The sequence below is a fragment of the Psammomys obesus genome, unplaced genomic scaffold, assembly GCF_907164565.1.
Source record: "Psammomys obesus unplaced genomic scaffold, mPsaObe1.curated_primary_1811, whole genome shotgun sequence".
In the NCBI taxonomy this organism is placed as follows: Eukaryota; Metazoa; Chordata; class Mammalia; order Rodentia; family Muridae; genus Psammomys; species Psammomys obesus.
Window position 1 is genome coordinate 16,678,231 of NW_026596088.1, and position 21,013 is coordinate 16,699,243.

At 39.0% G+C, this 21,013-nt stretch overlaps 1 protein-coding gene across 3 annotated transcripts in view; it reads left to right on the forward strand.

Annotated features, from left to right (window-relative positions):
- Sbf2 (SET binding factor 2) overlaps positions 1-21,013 on the forward strand; it is a 335,395-nt gene that overhangs the window by 282,468 nt on the left and 31,914 nt on the right. For 2 of the 3 annotated variants that reach the window (XM_055627308.1, XM_055627307.1), the window contains 5 exons: positions 2,752-2,948; positions 5,028-5,168; positions 13,242-13,316; positions 14,546-14,730; positions 20,236-20,412. In XM_055627308.1, coding sequence (XP_055483283.1) covers positions 2,752-2,948; positions 5,028-5,168; positions 13,242-13,316; positions 14,546-14,730; positions 20,236-20,412 — 775 coding nt within the window. The remainder of the gene's footprint in view (positions 1-2,751; positions 2,949-5,027; positions 5,169-13,241; positions 13,317-14,545; positions 14,731-20,235; positions 20,413-21,013) is intronic. The other variant, XM_055627306.1, reaches the window with a different exon arrangement.

Consider the following 21,013-nt stretch of genomic DNA (forward strand, 5'->3'; position numbering starts at 1 on the left):
ATGTATGAGGAAAAGTTCATCTTGACTGCTGGCTTATACTTAAAAACCTCAATTCCCATTGACTTATAGGGTTACATATAAAATGCTTTAAAATAAAGCTCCTATAAAATTAGAGAATAACCAGGCAGTAGTGGCACATGCCTTTAATCTCAGGAGGTAGAGGCTGGCAGATCCCTGAGTTAGAGGTCAGACTAGTTTACAAAGCAAGTTTCAGGACAGCCAGGGCTAAGGCTACACGGAGAAACTCTGTCTCAGGAGGGACAGGGCTAGAGAGAGAGAGAGAGAGAGAACGTTTTTCAAGATCTTGAGATAGAAGATTTGTTAGGAGAGGAAGAGTGTGAAATGATAAGTTGTAGCATCTCCACATCAGGGCTTGCAATTAAGAGAGCAAAGAAAAGCTACAGGCACTGTTCATACCTACAATGCCAGCACGCTAGAGGCTGAAACAGGAAGATCTCTAAAATTCAAGGACGGCATGGGCTACAGTGAGAACATGTCTCAGAAAAAAGAAGGAAGAAAGAAAAGAGAGATAAGGAAAGGAAGTTAAAATGATAGCAGAAATTTTTCATAAACATTGTAAAAAAGTGATTATTTGAGTGGGAAAAATTAAACACATAAAATCATCTATTCAATAAATAAACAAATGTTTGAACAGACTAACCCCAAAAGAAGAAACATGTCTGATAAATATATGAAAAATGTTAATCATCTTTAGTCTTTAGAAAAATGCAAATTAGTACATTAAGTTCCCATTTCCATCCCCAGTCAGAATGATATTGAGAAAACAATCAGTAGCAACAAGTGATGGTGAAGATTGTAGGGAAAGAACCCTTTTTTAATTTGTTTTTTATTCTCTTAACATCCTGATTGTGGCCCCATCCCTTTTTCCTTTCCAGTCCCACCCAAACTCTTCCCTCCCCACTTACCTTTTCCCCAGAAAAGGGGAGCTTTCTTTCCCATCCACCCCAGCTCATCAAGTTGCATCAGGACTGAGCTTGTTCTCTTCCCCTGTGGCCTGGCAAGGCAGTCCCACCGGGGGGAAGTGATCAAAAAGCTGGCGAGTCTGTGTCCAATGCAGTCTCAGCTTCCCTTACTAAAGGCCCCACATGAAACCTAAGCTGCCCATCTGCCACATCTCTGTAGAGGGCCTAGGTCCAGCTCATGCATGGTCTTTGGTTGATGTTTCAGTCTCAGCCAGCCCAGGAGGGAACCCTTTTATCCTGTTGTTGAGAATATAAACTGATGTGATCACTGCGAAATCAGAATGGAGGTTCCTCACAGTACTAAAATTGAATTTCCATGTGATCTAGCTATACCACTGATGGGTGTAAACCTAAGAGAATCTAGGTCAGCCTACCACAAAAGCACTTCCATGTCCATGTTTATTGCAGCATTGTTCACAATAGCCAAAATATGAAGCCAGCCTAGATGGCCATCATAGATGAATAAAGAGAATGCATGTATTATATAAATACACAATGGAATTTTATTCAGCTACAAAAAAAAATTAAAATATATCATCTGTAGGAAAGTGGCTAGAGCTAGTGAGCATTATATTAAGCAAAATAAACTTAGACTTGTAAATACAAGTATCACATTTTCCTAATATGCATAAACTACATTTAAATATATATGACATGAAAGTAAAAGTACTATGTGAGAGGAGAGGAGTTTAAAAGAAGAAGGAGGTAATCAGTAGACAGGAGAAGGTAGTGGGAAGAAGACAAAACACCCCATTTTCTTTTACAAAGTGTGTGTAAGACATGAAAACAGGAGATCCTGCTTTGGTGGGAGGGAAATGAACAAGAATAGGAGGAGTATAGGAGAGAAGTTGGGGTGATAGTTATACAATCTTATTAGTATACTTAATACCAGTGATTTGTAGGCTTAAGATGTGTAGCTTGGTAAATTTTGTGCTGAGCATTAAATTAAGATGCTGCATTAGTAGTCAAGGAGTTAAAATGTGAAACTTCTTGACTGTGAGTCTTCAAATTGCTGTCTTCTCTCATGAATTATCCTGTCCTGAACTCTGGGAGCCAGTCTTTTAAAATATATACATAAACACTGAGATGTGTTGAATGAAATTCTCTGAGAATTAATTTTAATTTAAAAAAAAAAGTTCTCATAACACAGAGTTAGGTACACACACCTTTAATCCCAGCCCTTGGGAGGCAGAGATAGGTGGGTCTTTGTGAGTTCAAAGCCAGCTTGGTCTCCATAGAATTCCAGGCCAGCCAGAGCTACATAGTTAGCCCTTGACTAGAAATAAATAAACAAACATCATTAATGTAGTGCTAATGAAATGGTTAAACTTTTTTTGACATTTGAACTTTCTGTTGTTGTACCAAAAATTACTTGTTTTGATTTTTAATCCTTTTACGTCTTAGGCAATCTACAGGCAGCTTTGTTCTGTTGTCATTGCTATGAGTTGTTGACTGTTAGACTTGTTCTGGTAACACTGAGTGTTAATTCCAGCACTCAGGAAAGTAGAGACAGGGGGATGTCTGTAAGTTCAAGGCTCTCTTGGTCTGTATAGCAAAGTTTCAGGCCAAACAGAGCTATATGATGACAGCCTATCACAAAACAATCTTAAGTTTAAATGCACTTCCATATTTTATGATACATCTCAACCAGGGTGTTTCTTTGTGTACTAAAATCACAGTGATAGTATACTATTTATACTTTTATGTTATCTCACCATGTTTCTTACCCTTCTCCCCATCACTCTCTTACCCCTCCCGCATCCTGAAGTTATCCTGGCCTTTTAGTCATACCTCAAGCTATACAAGACAGTAGTTTACCAAGAGTAGCCCGCTGCTATCGACACAATCGCCTGCCTGTTGTATGTTGGAAGAACTCAAGAAGTGGTACTCTGCTCCTCCGGTCTGGAGGATTCCATGGGAAGGGAGTTGTTGGTCTGTTCAAATCACAGAACTCCCCTCAAGCTGGTAAGCATCTCTGTACAACACAACACTCACTGGGAGAATATTCCTAAAACTCAGCCAAGCATAGAGGTCCAGGCCTGTGGATTCAATTCCTTGGGAAACTAAGACAGGATCACTCAAACCCAGGAGTTTGGGGACATCCTGAATGTCATAGTGACAGAGGATCAGAGCCTTTACAGAATTAAAAAGAGTAAAACCTAGGGTCCAGCCGCCTGTCACCACACCCTTTTCACTGTGCCACATGCAGAATACACAGAGCTAGACTCAAGTAAAGATGACTGCTGGCATGTGAGCTCCACCCTGAATTCCCATCTTGCCATAGCTGAGCTTCTCTTTGGTTTTTGACCAATAATAGTTTAATAAAGTATTTCGTTCTGGCAAACTAAAATATCCATTGTTGGAAACTAGGTTATACCAATCTTTGCTCTTTTCTCTGAAAAGTATTCAGCTACATTTAACAGCTTCAGAGGTAAATAGGAATTTTGTCCCGTGTGGCATGAGAATACACAAACAGCAACAGTAATTTCAGCTAGCATGCAGCTTTCAGAGGTCTCAGACAAAGAGTCTTTAGGAAACGAGAGAAATGGGAAGTCCCTTGTCCGAGGTGTATTTGTGAGTACCATGACCAAGATAATAAAATCTTGAGCTAGAGTGTGCTGATTTTTGCATGGTTTCTAGCTAAACTTTGACCCACTCCGGTATAAGATATAAATTTGGAAGTAGCACTTTCTTTTTTAGAATCCAAAATCTTTGGTCAGTAAAGTAGAGGAGCCATGTGGTTTTGAGAGCTCTATCGTCATCCACTTGCCTCCGGAAAGTTGCCCTTCATAATTCACTTGATTGAGGGCATTGTGCACGGGGCTGTATTTGCCTGGCTTGGGGTTTCAGCAGCGTTGTAATTAAAGGAAGTAGATTTTACCACTTTCTGTCTTGGGGATTTCTCCCAAGCCAGAGTGTACAGTACAAAATAGAGCACAAGTGGAAGCAAGTGCAAAAAGCCTGTGAGTCCAGGAGCACTGGCAAGCAGAGTACTGAATGTAGGAAAGTTATTCCACTGTGTTCTAATTTATCTGATAGAAATTTTATTTTTATATTCTAGTATGTATCTTATATTCCTGAATACATTTGCTTGCGTTTTGATGATATTTTTCAAATTGGGATGTGCCTCCTAATTGATATGATTAGAAATAATAATGTCATAGTTCAACACTTGAACCTTATAATTGATGATATCTTAGAGCAAATAAAAATAATGCTAATTATTTTCTGTTGAAGGTATAAGAAAATGTATGGTTCTGTTGTCCTTTTAGTATACCTCTCCTGCACGCCTGAGCCTGCCAAGTATGTAATACACACCTGTAACCCAACATCTGGGAGAGCTGGAGCAGGAGAAGCAGTATTTCAGAGTCAGCCTCACCAACAGAATGACTTTGAGGCTAGTCTGTACTGCATGTAACTTTTATCAAAATTAAAAATGCATAAACAAATAAAGGGCTTGAACCCACTTCAGTGATTCCATTTTGCTTCACACAAACTAGGCTCATATTCCTGCCAGCTGCTTGCTTTACACTTGTTTGTACCTACTTTCTGCTCTTAGAAAGACCAGAAAGTGTGGCAAAAGTGGCTCCTGTAGTACTCCTCCTGTCTTTCTCTAGTAGGCAAGCAACAGAGCCCCTGACAAACTCGTGTAAACTGTTAAGTCGATTAGGAAATCCTCACATCTACCTCCTCTGGGATGCCGAAGAAACCCCCTCTATGCGCTCTGCTCCCACACATGGGGAGGATGTGAGGGAATCAGGGAGATGTTTGTTTGTGAATCTTCATTTTGATTCTATCAGTACACCTGTGTTTGGAAGGCTAGTCTTGCCCTGGCTTTTTAGACTTGGGCCCTTTATAGGAGAGTGATGAGCAACTGAGAAATGGGTGTGTTGAAACCAGCATCAAAATACAGCCACATAATTGACCAGGCTTTAAGTCTAACTGGCTTCTATATTTGGGTGTGGTCGCAGGAAATTATATAAAGTATGAGCAAATATATTTGAGCTTATTTTATTATACAGACTTTTTTTTTTTGTATTATAGTTTCTACCTCCTCTTTAGAGTCTTCCAGTAGCATAGAACAAGAAAAGTACTTGCAAGCCTTATTGACTGCAGTTACTATTCATCAGAAACTCAGAGGCAACAGTACTCTTACTGTCAGGCCAGCACTTGCTCTGTCCCCAGGTAAGATCTGATGATACTTCTCTTGATAACTACTCTGAAAAGGCAGTGTTTCTGAAGTTAATCTCTTTAGACACATGCTTTTGTTACTCCATCATGACTGTAAAATGTTTACCCTGAAAGGTCATAATTTTAGCTTATTTTACTTAGAAGCCACAGTACCACTGTCAATGTCTAGTAATTAGTAACTATATGTAGAGATTCAAGTATTATCTTTTTAAAATAGTAATAAGACAGGAGGTATCACACATAACGTAATCCTTAAAGTCTCAGAGTCTACTTTACATATTTAAAATATTATGAAGTTGAATGTATCAGTTGAAAATCTGGTTATTAAATGTATAATTGATTAAAATTATCATATAAATTTGAAATTTCCAAAATTTCTTTATGATTCTGCGTTAGTTTGTTTTCTGTGGATTTGGATGAAGCCATTAAGACTTGTACTAATATTCTGTTTCAGTTATCATGTGATGGAACCCCAAAGGGTTCATGTAGAGGTAACCCTAATGTGTTAGACAGGAGCATGTGACTTGAGAAGTTGGTCTCTGTGGCTTAATCAGCTATCTGAAGTACCTCAACATAAGCAGAAGGTGGCTTTTCTTGCAAAGTAACGCCATGCATGCCTTGCTTCATTTACCATTGGATTCTCTGATTGCACTCGCCAAACCTAACTCTGTAACCTTTCAAATATGTGTTATCTTTGATGAAATAATAACATTTGTTGTGTTATCTCTAATAAAGCATTTGGGGATTTAAAAAGTACGATGTTTGGCAGCAATTAGACATGCTACACATGAAGATAACTTTTTGTTATTTGAGTAATGGTAACCAGAATTCCATGGTTTTTTTCTTTTTTTATTTTTCGTATTTTGGCTGACTTTAGGGACTGAAAGGAGGACTTCAAGAATGTCCATTGTGCTTAAACAGGTAGTGCCAGGACATTTGGATGTAAGCCCAACCAATAGCTTTCCTCGAGGAAATTAGTAAGACCACTTTTATAACTGAGCACCAATACAAGCTTAACAGCAGAGAACATTCTTCTAGATAGGGGTTTTTTTAAAAATCAACTAATTATGTTTCTAAGTTATTCTTAATTACCCTTCTTCAATGAATGATCAAGCTTATTTCTAGTATGATGACAAAGGTGTTATGCCTTATGGAACAATGAATATGATTATTAATGATATCTTAACTACTGATGAATTTGAGAGAATTAGGACATGAAAGAATCATGTTTAAATGGTGATGATCCACCAAGTTTACAGAGTAAAAAGTCTACTTACAAAATTAGAAGAGATAGCAGACAGCTGTGCCTCCAGAATCTTTAACTTCTCTAGTCTTTGAGAGTAAGCTAAATGAGATCTCTCTTCCTCACTCTCTCTGTACATACAGCTGGCATGAGGTGATAAAGGAGGCACAGTAGTCACTTCACTTGAGTCTCTGCAAGTCACTGTGCACTTTTTTTTCTCAGCAAAGATAATTCTAACTAGGCATTGTTCCTGCAAAGTTCTACTGCTCTGCAGTGGAGTCAGAATCATACATTCTTCCTCTGGCTCCTGTAAAAGGCTGGCTGTCCTTGAAAACAAGCCTCCTACATGATCGAGGTTCTGCATGGACAGTGTTAGTTATGGGCAATTCCTTTCTTCTCAAAAATGGTACTTTGCATATACAAGCAACTCCTTATTAAGAAGGTCTTTCTTAGATCTCTAAAACTCAACTACCACATAATTTTTTACCTGTTGACCCTTGCCCAAGTGGCAAGTACCTGTAACCCCAGCACTAAAGTTTGAGGCCAGGCTAAGCATCAGGAGTTAGAAACTAAATCTAATTTCTCACACTTCAGGTCTTCAGCTTGAAAAGCTGTTCTCATATTTTCTCTTTGTTTTAATTAGCTATGAGTTTCCCCGGGTTATTTGGGTGTGGGCTGCTCATTAGCCTCTCTACTCCATGAATTCTACAGAGTCATACCCAGCACTCTGGGTGTTGAGTTGACTTTAGATTGCCTTGTGGGGAAGCCTCATCCTAAAGTAAGCCCATGCTGAGATTAATGCTATCTGAAGTTCCCTACACCTCTGTCACATGTATTGCTGTCCTTAACATACTGGCCTGGAGGGTTGCTATTGGTTGTATGTATAAATTTTCACCCTTGGATGTTTTCTAGTGTGGACTACTAATTGTGTTAGAATTTGGACATCAGTTCTGTCCACCAGTATTATTAACTGCTTTTTCAGTCCCTTTTCATCTATAGAATCTGTTATTGTTCTCGTGTTTGAAAAACAAAAAGAACAAAGCATAACTAAAGCAAAGGCAGACTCTTGTAACTTCTGAAAGAATGAGATTGGTTCTTACAGTTTGCATTCTTACTAAAAGTCCACTTGGTCCTCATTTGTAAATCTAGATCACTCTTTTTAACCCAGAAATATTATCTGCATCACGTGCTGTATTTTGACATAACTTATAAGACCCAGTGCTACTTTTTTTCCTAAGAACTATAAGTAATCTGAGAATACTCCATTGCAGAATTTGGTTCAGAGTCAACATATAAGCTCTGTTTTACAAAATTCACTTATTCCCTTTTGAGAACCATATACATGTTCTAGTAGTCATCGGATGTGTCATCAAAACTCTGAAATTATAGCTTTTCCCAAGAGTTTTCAACTTTCAGGGGTCATGTTTCTAGTTAATTTGTTAGGCCTTGAGACTATGGTGTTTCATTTCCTGGGACTACTGTAGCAAAGCATCACAAATGGTGCCTGAAAGCACTCTAGTCCCACAGTTTTGCAGCAGCCAGAAGTCCAGAACCAACGTCAGTAGGTTGTTTTCTTCAGGGTTGTAAGAAAGGATGTTTTGATGACTGCCTCCTAGGGGCCGAAGATCATCTAGAAATGTATGGCATTCATTTGCTTATAGAGGCATCACTCAGATCTCTGCTTTCATTTTTATGTGACATTCTCTATGTCTAGCTTCAAGTTCTGTTTTTTTTTTTTTTTTTTTATAAGGACCCAGTCATATTGTAGTAGGAACTTAGTCTATTACAGTATGGCCTTATATTAACTAACTGCATCTGTACCACACTGTTTCCAAATACAGTCACTTCTGAGGTACCAGGGTCAGGGTTCCAATATGTGAGTTTGGAAAGACACAAAGTACCTATAACAAATCATGTGTAAGGTTTGTTGTTGTTTTTTTTTTTTTTTTTTCTGGATTTTTAAAATGTAAGATACAAACAAACTTTGTTCTTCTAATTTTTTTTTTTGTCAAAGGATTGAAATAAAAGACAATATAATATATTTCTTTTTGGAGGCCTGCGATTTCTCTGTCACAAAGTATTACCAGATTTTTATAAACGATTATGACTTATCCTTTCTGTGTGTGTGTGTATTACTGAAGGGTTGAAGTTAGTCCTCCTACATGCTAGGCAAGCACTTTACAGCTGAATTGTATCCCTACCCCAGCTTAGTGCTGAAAATTTATTCAGGTTGCAGATCTTTTATTCTAAATGCCATGGACCAGATGTTTTTGACATTTTAGAGTTTTAGGGGTTTTTTTGTTGTTGTTGTTGTTGTTGTTTGGGTTTTTGTTTTTTTGTTTTGTTTTGTTTTAGATTTTGGATATTTACACAGACTTTTACATGCTAAGCATCCTTCAGCCAAAAATATAGAATCCAAAATCAGAAAGTTTTTGACACATCCTGTCAGCATGTAAATGTTTCATCTTTTAGAGCACTTCGGGTTAACTTAGGGCTGCTCAATTTGTGTTGTCAGGAAAAGTAAGTCAGTGACTTTTCCATTTAATCTTTAGTAGACTACAGCTTCCAGCAGACACCCGGATACTTTAAATTGTCCCACCAATACCCCACTCTTGCATTTTATTTTTATAAACTTCTTCAAGAACATTTTATCTATTTCCATGTTTGGCCAGGTAGCCTGTAAGATAAATTTTAGGTTTAAAAAATTGTCCTTCTAGTTAATGGCCTGTTTTATTCAAATGTGAAGGTGTAATTATTATTTCTGATACCTTACCCAAGTATTTCCTGTTCCAAGTTTCCATGAACTAAGTGTGCATGCTTTCTATAGCTTTTGCTCTCAGCCAGTTGCCTGTCAGCTGGCATCTTAAGCAGGTCTCATTCTTTTACTCTAGCTCGTCCAGAGGCTCAGTGATTAACTAAGAGATACCAAGGTTTACTAACACATTCCACATCCTCTATGATTGTAGAGCTGTTTTATGTATCTGTTATGTACATTTCCTCCGTCTAAAGTCACAGCAATAGGCTATAGGGCAGTGCATCGGAAGTCTCAAAAGATTCCTTATTACATGACCATGACAGGCAGATGCACCTTCAGATCAGCTTGCAAGTTCTTGCTTAGGCCTCCTGCAAGTACAGGGCTCCTCATTCTTCCTAAGAGCTGGGTATGGCTTCTTCAGCAGTCCCTTAGTTACCCTGTGTGAGAAGAGCCTCCTGTTTTTCCATTTTTTTTTATTTCAGCTTTCGTTTTGGTCTTCTCTTTTTATATTCCTATCTTTGGCATAGAGTCTTAATTTTGGGTTTTTACTTCTTCTATCCATTGTTCACTTTTCCTGCTCTAATGAGCAGGAATTGAGATTAGCCAGCAACTTTTTTTCACATCACTTTGTATTTAGTTTGCAAGGTAATGAATTATAAGAAAGAGAATATATTCTTTTTTATACGAAAGCCACTTAAGAAAATGTGAAGATGTAAATAACTTGTTTTTTGACTCAAAAGTTTATCCTTGAAATTACTACTTCTAGGATAAATATTTCTTAAGATTTAAGATTAACTTTGCCAAGTTTACATAGGAAGCAGCTTAGTGTTACTTAGTGTTAAACTGAGCTGGGTGTGAGGCCACATTGAAAGTAAGCTAACCCATCTCCAAACCCAACTTAAGCATCTCTTTCCCTTCTTTCTGAAACTTTGTAACCGTGTGTCCCAGGAGAGTAAGAGCCACATCCCCCCTTCACTGGCAGAGTCCTCTCACCCGCTTCTGGACATGTTCCCGTGGTTGCACAGATCACTGTATACTAAAGGTTCATTCTGCTTGAGAGGCTGAGGCAAGAGGGTTACTTTAAGTCAGTAACCAGATCCCAAGGCAGCTTTTTGAGACACTATCTCAAAAAAAGTATATCTTAGTTATATTTAAATTAAAACTGCAGTCCTAGTACTTACTTTGTGATGCTGAATAAATCCGCAAGCCTCGTTTTTCAATGTTCTCATTTTTTAAAATTTTTTATTAATTACACTTTATTCATTTTGTATCCCCCCATAAGCCCCTCCCTCCTCCCCTCCCGATCCCACCCTCCCTCCCCTTTCTGCATGCATGTCACTCCCCAAGTCCCTGTGTCCACTTTCTTGATTATCTTCTTTAGGTGTGTAGATTTCATTATGTTTATCATATCTTGTAGGTCTATATAAGCGAGTATATACCAAGTTTGTCTTCAATGTTCTCATTTTTAAAATAGAGACTATTAGATAGTACTTAAGATAATTATGAGGAATAAATTAAATAATAAATGTAAACTACTTAGTAATTAGATCTTCATTAGAGTGCAATAAATCATTAAACTAGTGCCTACTACTTGCTTAAAAGGGAAGAAAATGTTTTTAAAGTGCACTGAATCTCACTGACTCATACGTCTTTATTGCCGTGACAAAGCACCATGACCAAGGCAACTTTCTGGAAGAGTGTATGTGAGGCTTACAGTTCCAGAGAGTGATTCCATGACCATCGTGGCAGGGAACATGGCAGCAGGCAGGCAGGTGCGGCATGGCACTGGAGCAGTAGCTGAGAGCTTACATCTTATCCACAAACACAAGGCAGAAGAAAGCTAAGTAAGAATCAGAGCCCACTGCCAGTGACACACTTCCTCCAAAAAGGCTACACTCCCAAATCCTTCTTTTACCAACTGGAGACCAAGTGCTCAAACATGCAGATATTGCTCTTTGTAAGGGGTGGGAATGGGGCATTCTCATTCAAACCACAACACCAACCTAAGTTTAGAAGGAAGAAGCCATCTGCAGTAAATCTAGGCCAGTAACTTTCAAGCTTTTCTGATCATAATTCATAATAAAAACCACATTTTATATTTATATATATATATATAAAATACTTATATGCAGATAATCTTAAGCTACAATGCAAAGTGTATCCAGTCTAAGACAATTTTTTTACAGAAATAATATCTATACCTACCACATTCAGTATCATAAAATTTATAATTGTAATCTATTTTTAAAGACACTGATTTGACATAGTGAAATTATTCACAAGCCATGAAAGGGATCCTGCAGTTTGGAGAAATTCACTACTGTAGACTCCCAAGGTGTCGAGAACTCACTTGGGAAATCTAAGCACTAATTACTGGCACTAATGCAGCAATTAAGTCCTCTGGTAAAGTGACTTCCATTCAGGACTCCAGTTCTCAAAGCCCTCCATGGCCCCATGATAAGCACTAGGCAGTTTTTCACAAATAACTTTGTATTTGTATTAATGTCTTTTGTTTAATACTGTTCTTTCTGCTCTCAGAGCGCAAGTAATTGAGTTGAAAATATAGGAGAGACTCACAAGAGCTCACAATGTATTGGTCTGTAAAAAGAAAATAATCAGCAAATACTTAGAATGCCTGCAAGTCAGGCTGTCAGCACGGAGAGAAGAACAAATGTGACTAGGTCACTGCCATTGCCAGCACGTGACCCTGTTAAGAAAAGAATTTCTAAATAATCGCAATGCAGTTACAGAGTTCAGACCGAGCTTCCTACGGCTCTGGATGGTCTGAATGCCTTTCAGAGGAGTTAGCGGTATATCTGGATCTTACAGGATAAATAGAAAGATGTCAGGTAAGGAAATGCGAGAAAACATCCTAAGCAGAGACGAACACGTGCAAGCGAAACACGCTGAAGGAAGAGCTCCACTACTCACACTTTACTAAAGCCATCTTAGTGCCCACATTCCAAGAGCAAAACACAAGACCGTGGCAGTGTGGGAGCTAGTACATGGCAGGCCTCCTGTCTTTGCCATGCCATCGTAGGGCCTTGCAGGGATGCTGTCTGTATGCCAGTAGCCAGAGCTTCTGCAGCCCTTACTCAGATGCCGTTTGTTTACAAAGGCCAGGATTACCTATTATTTCTTGCTTCCAATGCAGTAAAATAGAAACGAATATCAGTGATTTTTCTTTTATCATGAGATCATGTTATATGCAGTTTTGCATTGTAAAGGTAACAATGTTACTAGTGATTCTGAATACGTAATTATTTCCCTTAATTGACTGGAATAGTCCCTTTTTTGGGAAATTATTATTATCAGGTAAAGTTTGCCATAGTCACAGAACACTTTCTGAATAATGAAAAAATATTACTCAAATTACAAAAGTATTATCTCAAAAACCGCCTATCATTTTGGTGCAAATAAAAATTTTAAGAGAAGCCATTTACTTCAACCATCACAAATTTGTATTGGTGGTATTAGGTATTGTCACAGGATCATGAATTTTTGCTGCTTATAACTTATTTATGAAAAATAAATATAATTTCTGAATGCACAGAAGAAAAAAGTAATGTGGCAATGCTTAATGCTGTACTGCAGAAAACGCCCTCAGTTATCCCAAATGGTTGCTAGAGCTTCACTGTTGCCTGGTGTGAGGACCTTGCTCAGAGAAACACCTGATATCTGCCATTTACCTTCAGCACGAGGGCCAGTATACTCCTAATATTGACACATTCCCCAAATTCCTTATCTTTATCATGTAGACTTATTTCTGACTGACAGTCTTGAAAAGCTTGTTCCATTTGGCATAATATCTTAGTGGCACCCTCTGCTGTGCTGTCCATTGCATTGCGCTTACAGTGTTTCTAAACAGGTGCTGAGGATCATCCCGTAGGCATTCAGCTCATTTTTCTGTTACTGTGAAGCTTTCTTTGTTAATTAAATACACTTGTATTTACATTTTCCTCCTATGTTAACTTAACCTTAAAAACTAAACATTCTTCTCCTCCTCGATTGCTCTGGTGTTTGCTGCTGTATACATTTCATTTCTCCTGTCTTTAACCTTATCTACCAGTGCATGGGTGCAGAGACAAGTGTTTCACTCAGTCCAACCCCAAACCTTCAGCTAAGGAGACAGTGCATAATCAAGGTACTGTATTATCTGTCCTAGTGTGTCCCTTTTAAAAACCATCTTCTTATGAAAATAAACGTTACAAGTAATTTTTCATGTGTTTGTCAAATTATAGCCTTTATTCTCATTTGTATTATGAAGTTTCTGTGATTGCATTTAAAAGCCATTTGCCATAATGCCTGAGATTATGTAGAAGGCCACCTTCATGTTAAGCAGAAATCACCTACCACTCTCTTGCGAACTGGTCTGCTAAGCTCCACAGATGCTGATAGGGAAAGAAGATCGCATGGCATTACTGAGGCAACTTCAGTCACTTAGTAACAGGACTTGATTTATCACCGGGGAAAGATTCTAAAACAGCCTTTCCAGGTTTACACAAGAAAACCCAGCTTTGGGTAGGTCTTTCATCCCCTCACCCCATCTCTGCAGCCATGTGTGGAAGGCTCTGCTACTTTGAAGGTACTACAGCGCTACGCTGAAAACTGGCATATGCCTGTTTGGCTGTTTTACTCATCTCACACAGAGAAGTCCTTGGTTCTTCTAATTTATATAATTTGGGTTACTTATACAGTAAGACTCTTCTGTCTGCTTAGTGTGGATGGACTTTCTCTTGAAACATGTCTGCTTCTGACTGTATATTTTAAATATTCCTAAATCAAATGAAGTGTACATTACTAAATTTATAATTTTTTACTTTTTATGGAAACTCTATAAATGAATTTTTAGTTTAAAATTTGGTCATTTTTTTTTACCTAACCAAATATGCATTCTATACCCAGCCTCTGGCTTTAGAAGATTTAGTTAAGTTTCTAGTTTACCTCATGATAAAGCTTCTTGTTAAGCTGAGTAAATAAGTGAAGAGCCTCTGACGAGCTTTCTCTGTGAAGCCTGAGAGCTGCATAGAGACCCAGGGCTCCGGCCTCTTCCCAGCTCCTTCCCTGTCTCTTGCCAGCACTCTGCTCCTGCTCACACACTCTGCTTATGCCCTCATATTTACTTTAAATGCCAAATTGATGTCAACATATGAAATGAGATAGAAGCGATTTCTTAAATTCTTCCAAATCAAAGACAAACTGATTTTAAACTACTAGATCAAATAATATTTATATTGCAGAAAATAAGTGGCAAATGATCATGATCCATGGTTTAGATTGATTGATGTTACCACTAAAACTGTACCCAGAGCATGCATCTCACTCAGCGGTGTTCCAGCGTTGTCTCATTCAGTGTTCTTGGCTTTTGTGAAGGTGTATGGGCAAGTCTTCGTTCCAGCACCCGTTTGATCAGCTCTCCGACATCCTTCATTGATGTTGGTGCCAGGCTAGCAGGCAAGGATCACTCAGCCTCCTTCAATAACAGTACCTACCTACAAAGCCAGCTCTTGAAACGACAAGCCGCCCTTTATATATTTGGTGAAAAGTCACAGCTAAGGGTAAGCTTTTTTTCCCCCTCTCACTTAGAAAACGTGGAAACACAAAGGCAGCTTATGAACCCTTTCACAAACTAACTTTTTTCTAGCATGATTTCTAACCTAGATGTAATATTCTCAAAAAGAAGAAAAACCTTAGTTCTAACCAGGCATGGTGGTGCCACCACCCCTGTAACCTCAGTACTCAGGAGGTAGACAAAGAAAGATCAGGAGTTCAAGGTCAGCCTCCACTGTATGAAAACCTTGTCTCAAGAAAGCACAGTAGAGGCTAGCGAGATACCTCAGTGAGTACAGCGATTGCTACACTAGCATGACATGAATTCAGTTCCTCGGGACTCACATTACAGACTGGGATGGCTGAGCATTCCTGTAGTCTTAGCATTGCAGAGATAAAACAGGAGACTCGTTGGAGCTCACTAGCTGGCCAGCAAGGTTCAGGTTCCATTGAAAGACCCTGTTTCAACAAAACAAGGTGGAATGGGGGTGAGGGGGTGGGAAGATAGCTCAACAATTAAATGCAGAGTGAGACCCCAGAAACCCACTTCAATGCTGATGGGTATGGGAGCCTGCCTGTAATTCCAGCCTGTCAGCAGGACTCCTAGAACAAGCTGGCTAGCAAGGTTAGCCATATTGGGAGCTCTGGTTTGCTTGGGAGACTCTGCCTAAATGAGGAAGCTAGAAGAACAATTGAGCATTAGTCCTGACATCTCTCTGAGCCTCCATGTGTACACATGTGATCTTACACACATGCACACCATGCACACACATGAAAAAGAGAAAAAAAAGGTAGGTGGCTTCTGAGGAACTACTCCCAAGATTGACCTCTGGCCTCCACACAACCCCGCATACACACACATTCCCATACACAAGAACTTACACACCATAAAAAAGGCAAAAAAAAGTTTCATTTTTTAAAACTAGCTCTTTTATTTTTATACCTACATAGACATATATGTATATATATGTGCATATTATGTGTGAATGGATATGCATGTGTGTTTTATTAGCTGTGAGAATAAATAATTCATAATTTTTTAATGTAAAGCATATCAGGAAGTATATATACAAAAGACTTAGGCTATTTACCACTGTCTTCATCCAGTTCCCACAGTCATCTGTGCTGTGCAAAACAAATGCCCTTTATCTTTTGAACTGTTAATACAGAAGGCTGCAGAAAGGCAGAGATTGCAGGACTGCTGGAGGCAAGGGGAGATAAGGCCTTGTTTTTTAAGAAACATTTTTCAAACTTTTCAAAACTGTATACACAGAGATATGGGTTCTAAGATCAGATAATTCAAAATATCAGCTGCTAATACTGTGCGCTTTACTATGTAAGATCTCATAAATCGTAAAAATAGCACCACTAATTTCTCAAATTCAGTGTTTTCCAATTCATGCATTAAAAATAAATTTGAGTCTGTGTCAGAGACAGACTCTCCTCCCCTTACTAGGGAATTTACATTGAGGCTGAGCTGCCTATGATCACCTCCCCCTGGGGGAGCAGCCTTGCCAGGCCACAGAGAAAGATGATGCAGACAGTACTGATGAGAACTGATAGGCTAGGGTCAGATGAAAAGGGAGGAGGAGCTCCCCTATCAGTGGACTAGGGGAGGGGCAAAGGGGGACAAGAGGAAGGGAGGGTGGAATTGGGAGGGAACAAGAGAGGGGGCCACAGCTGGGTTACAGAGTAAATACATTGTAATAAATAATAAAGAAAAAGAAAAACAAGACAAAAATAAATAAATTTGAGCTGGCCCAGTGGGTAAATGTACTTGTCTTGTCACAAAGTCTGATGAGCTAAATTCAACTCCCAGAGCCCACATGGCCAGAGAACACTAATAACTCTAACCTCCAAATAAGTGTGGCATATGCCACTGTACCTTCCACACACTAGAAAGAAAGCGGGGCGTGGTTGGGACAGTTGTTTGCTTTCTTGCTTGGCTGGGGGTGGGGTTGATTGGTTTTTGGGGTTTTTGTTGTGTTTGGGGGGAGTTGCATGTGTTTTTGGTTTGTTTATGTTTCAAGGCAGGGTTTCTCTGTATAGCTCTGGCAGCCCTGGAACTTACTCTTTAGACCAGGCTGGCCTCAAACTCAGAGAGACTCATCTCTCTGAGTGCTAGGATTAAAGGCATTTGCCACCACCACCCAGGAAATAAATGTAATTTTTTTCAGCTAAAATAATGTTATCTCTGTCAACAGATATAGAAGTGGAAGCATCTGTCAATTCAGAAATCTCCTCAAAGTCTAGCACTGAGCAATCCAGACAGGCCTCTGGCTGAACCATAGAGCAGAGGCTGTGTGCAAGCTCCTCTCAGCAGGAGCCCACTTGCTTACCCCTTGCAGTGCCAATAGCTGAGTCACCTCTGCTGTAACAGGCTGGTGTGGCTAACCCTTTTCCGACTACCTAGACAGTTAGAACCAATTAGTCACCAGCCTGAAGGGTAGAGGCTATAAAACCTTTAGGTAATGCTCAGTTTTAAAACTTGCATACATGTCTTCTGATACAGCAGTTAACAGTTCAGTAGTAACTGAAGATTGCCTGCACAGCATTCATGGCTCCAGCGACTTTTCCAGAACAGGACTTCTACTTTGGGCACACTTACATGATCTGAGTTTCCTCCCAAGTTTGACAGCCTCAATATCACCTCTGGTATTTCCTTTCTGTGTGGGTCTCAGAGTAAGTGTGTGGGCATGTATATTTAGTAAGAAAGGCAGACCATGTCGGATCTTCCCCTTCCCTTCCTTTTTTCCTTTCTCTTACTAGTATCATTTATCAGTAACTCTTTATGTGCCATATCCTAGCTATCATTTGTGATTTTCAGGTGCCACTACATTCCTTCATATCCCAACAAAGGAAACATAAAGGGAATTGAACCCAGGTCCTCATGCTTGTAAGGCAAGCACTTTACCAACTGAGCCATTCCTACAGTCCTCTTTAAAAAAATTGTTGTTGTTTTGTTTTTTGAGACATGGTTGTCATTTTGTATCCCTGGCTGTCCTGGAACTCACAGAGATCTATTTGTCTGCCTCAGTGCTGGGTATGCACCACCATACCCAGCTCCTCTTTGAAAATTTTAATAGGACTTTAACAACAACTAAAATAATATTAATATTAAATATCAAATGGACCAAATATATGTGCCCTTTGCAGAAGTTTTTATAATTTTTTAATAACTTATTTTTATTTTATGTGCATGGGTGTTTCGCTAGAATGTATGTCTGCATGAGGATGTCAGGCCCCCTGGAGCTGCAGTTACAGGCAGTTGTGAGCCACATTGTGGGTGCTGGGAATTGAGCCCAGGGCCTCTGGAAGAGCAGCCAATCTCTCAACTGCTGAGCCATTTTTAATTTTTTAAATTGTACTCAAAATAACATTTACCATCCTAACCATTTTTAAGTTTATAGTATTAAGTACATTCTCACTGTTACACAGCCAATTTCCAGAATACAATTTGACTCCTTGAAAAACTGATGTTCCAGTAGATATGAAAGAGAGAGAGAGAGAGAAAGCTAAAAGAATGATTCATTCTTTGGTATGAGAAGTTAGAGGTCTTTTTAAGTCTTTGGAATTAAACAACCAGATTATCAAACTGAAATTTGCATCCCTACACCCGTGTCATTCTTTAGCAACATGAGGCTAAGGATGAAACTCAGTTGGAAGAGTGCTTACCTTGCATGCACAAAGCCCTGGGTTTGATCCCCAGTCTCATATAAACCAGGTATGGTAGCACACCCCTGTAATTCCAGCACTTGGGAGTTTGAGGCAGGAGAGAAGTTCAGAATCATCCTCAGTTCAGCCAGCAAGTTTGAGGCCAACCTGGAATACATGAGATCCTATCTTTAAATCTGTCTGTCTGTTCTCGAATGCACATGTGCAAGCAAAAGCTCATACCTCATAGAATAAATTCCATGTGAAATAAAGACAATAAAAGAAATGGTACACAAGTAAACATAGGCAATGCATGTTTCATGAAAAAAATGACAAGGTTAGAAATCAAAAAAGACTCATTTTATTGTAGGAAAAAAAATCTTTTTTTTCAGATTTATGAATAGTTTTATTTTAATAACATGGTAGTAATAAAGAAGTGTGTGTGTGTGTGTGTGTGTGTGTATGTGTGTGTGTGTGTGTGTGTGTGTTCTCACAAAGTGAGAACATTTAACTTGGTTTATACTCTGAAACTAAAAACATTCCAATCATAGTCTTTTTGCTTTGATAAGACATTTAAGACAGGTCGCTTAATTGATCTCTCTGTCTGTCTGTCTGTCTGTCTATCTACCTACCTACCTACCTACCATATATCTACCTATCTCTCTATATCTATCATCTATCTATCTATCTGTATCTATCATCTATGAATCTATGTAATATGCATGCTTATATGTATCTATCATATCTATCTATCCCATCTATATCTGTCATTTCTCTCTCTTTAATTTGTTTTGTTTTATTTTATTTTATTTTATTAATCACACTTTATTCATTTTGTATCCCCCCATAAGCCCCTTCCTCCTCCCCTCCCGGTTCCACCCTCCCACCCCCTTCTTCACACATGCCCCTCCCCAAATCCACTGATAGGGGAGGTCCTCCTCTCCTTCTTTCTGATCTTAGTCTATCAGATCACATCAGGAGTGGCTGCATTATCATCTTCTGTGGCCTGGTAAGGCTGCTCCCCCTTTCAGGGGGAGGTGATCAAAGAGCAGGCCAATCAGATTATGTCAGAGGCAGGAAAAAATCTTAATGACATAAAAAGTAACCATAATGCAGTGAGATCATTTTTCTTTTTAGTTTATACTTTTTATAATGAATATATTTTGTTTACATAATAACAAGTATGTTTAATATCTACAGAATTTTATTGGTTCAGTTCTGGAACCCCAACAGTGTATATTTCCCTTCAATTAACAATGTACATTTTGGAAAATGAAGTTTATGCTATTAGATTAACCATGCTGCTCATTTTGTCACTGGTTCTTTTATTTGTTTTGTTTTATTTTGGTTTTGTAGAGTTGTTTGTTTGGTTGTTTGGTTGGTTGGTTGGTTTGGGTTTGGTTTCCCTGAGATAGGGTTTCTCTGTGTAGCTCTGCTAAATTGGAGCTCACCCTGTGGAGTTCAGGCTGGCCTTGAACTCAGAGGTCCGCCTGGAGTGCTGGCATGTGTACTACCATGCCCAGTGGTTCTTTCAACTTATAGATTCATAGCCTTAGAATTGCCTTGTATTTGGTATCAGATACTACATCAACTTCAGCCTACCAACCTTTCAAGTTCTCAGAATGACCGCATTCCTGAGCTAACTAATCTACCCCTAGAAAGGACTGCCATTCTGAGCTACTGCTAGAGCTGGCTGTAACTGCTGACAAGAGAGCCACACAAGACTGACCCTTTTTGATCCACTGAAGCTTCTACAGCTATTTGGCATCAAATGAGTGTTATTAAGACTACCTTGGAAAGCTTTGTTCTTCTATTTTTTAACACTTTATTTGCCTAATTCTCTGTATCTTCATATTCAGAGCTTCAAGGTCGAATTTGCTTTAAACTGTGAGTTTGTTCCTGTTGAATTCCATGAAATTCGACAAGTGAAAGCCAGTTTTAAGAAGCTGATGAGGGCTTGTATCCCAAGCACCATCCCCACAGACTCAGAAGTGACGTTCCTGAAGGCCCTGGGAGATTCTGAATGGTTCCCACAGGTAATGTCAGCGAAAAGTTGTGTAACTCAGAGAACACCCCAAGTGGATACACAGCCAAAATTTGAAAAGCCTGTCTTTTCTTCCCTCTCCTCCCATACGCCTTTGCACCCTCTGTAAAGGCCTGTCAGTTCCAAGAAACAATAGGGCCTAAGTGTGAGGAAGGCAAATTCTTGATCACCTGGGTGTTTTCTCTGTATAATTGAAAGTGTGGCATATTGTGGAGAAAATTTTTTGATGTGCAAGAAAGTAAGTCACTTGTGTTCATAGATCTTCTGCACTGTTGTCAGGTCTGCAAAGATCCAGGACAAAAGGAGATTTCTGTGTAAGTCCACCCACCTTTCCTTCTGACTTTCTCACCTCCCTTTCACTTTGCCATCTCTATGCTTCTAGATTTTAGATTCACCCACACACCAGCCATCAGACACTAGATACTTTAAAACTACCTAAGGTCTGGGAAAACTAGCTGTCCATCATCATTCAGCCAGATCATCCTGAAGATGTTTATCATTGAACTTTTGTTGAGAAATTAAGGGAAATGTGGTTTGCCAACACACATATGCCTACATTTCTTCCAAACCACAGAAAGAAAGGTATTTATGAC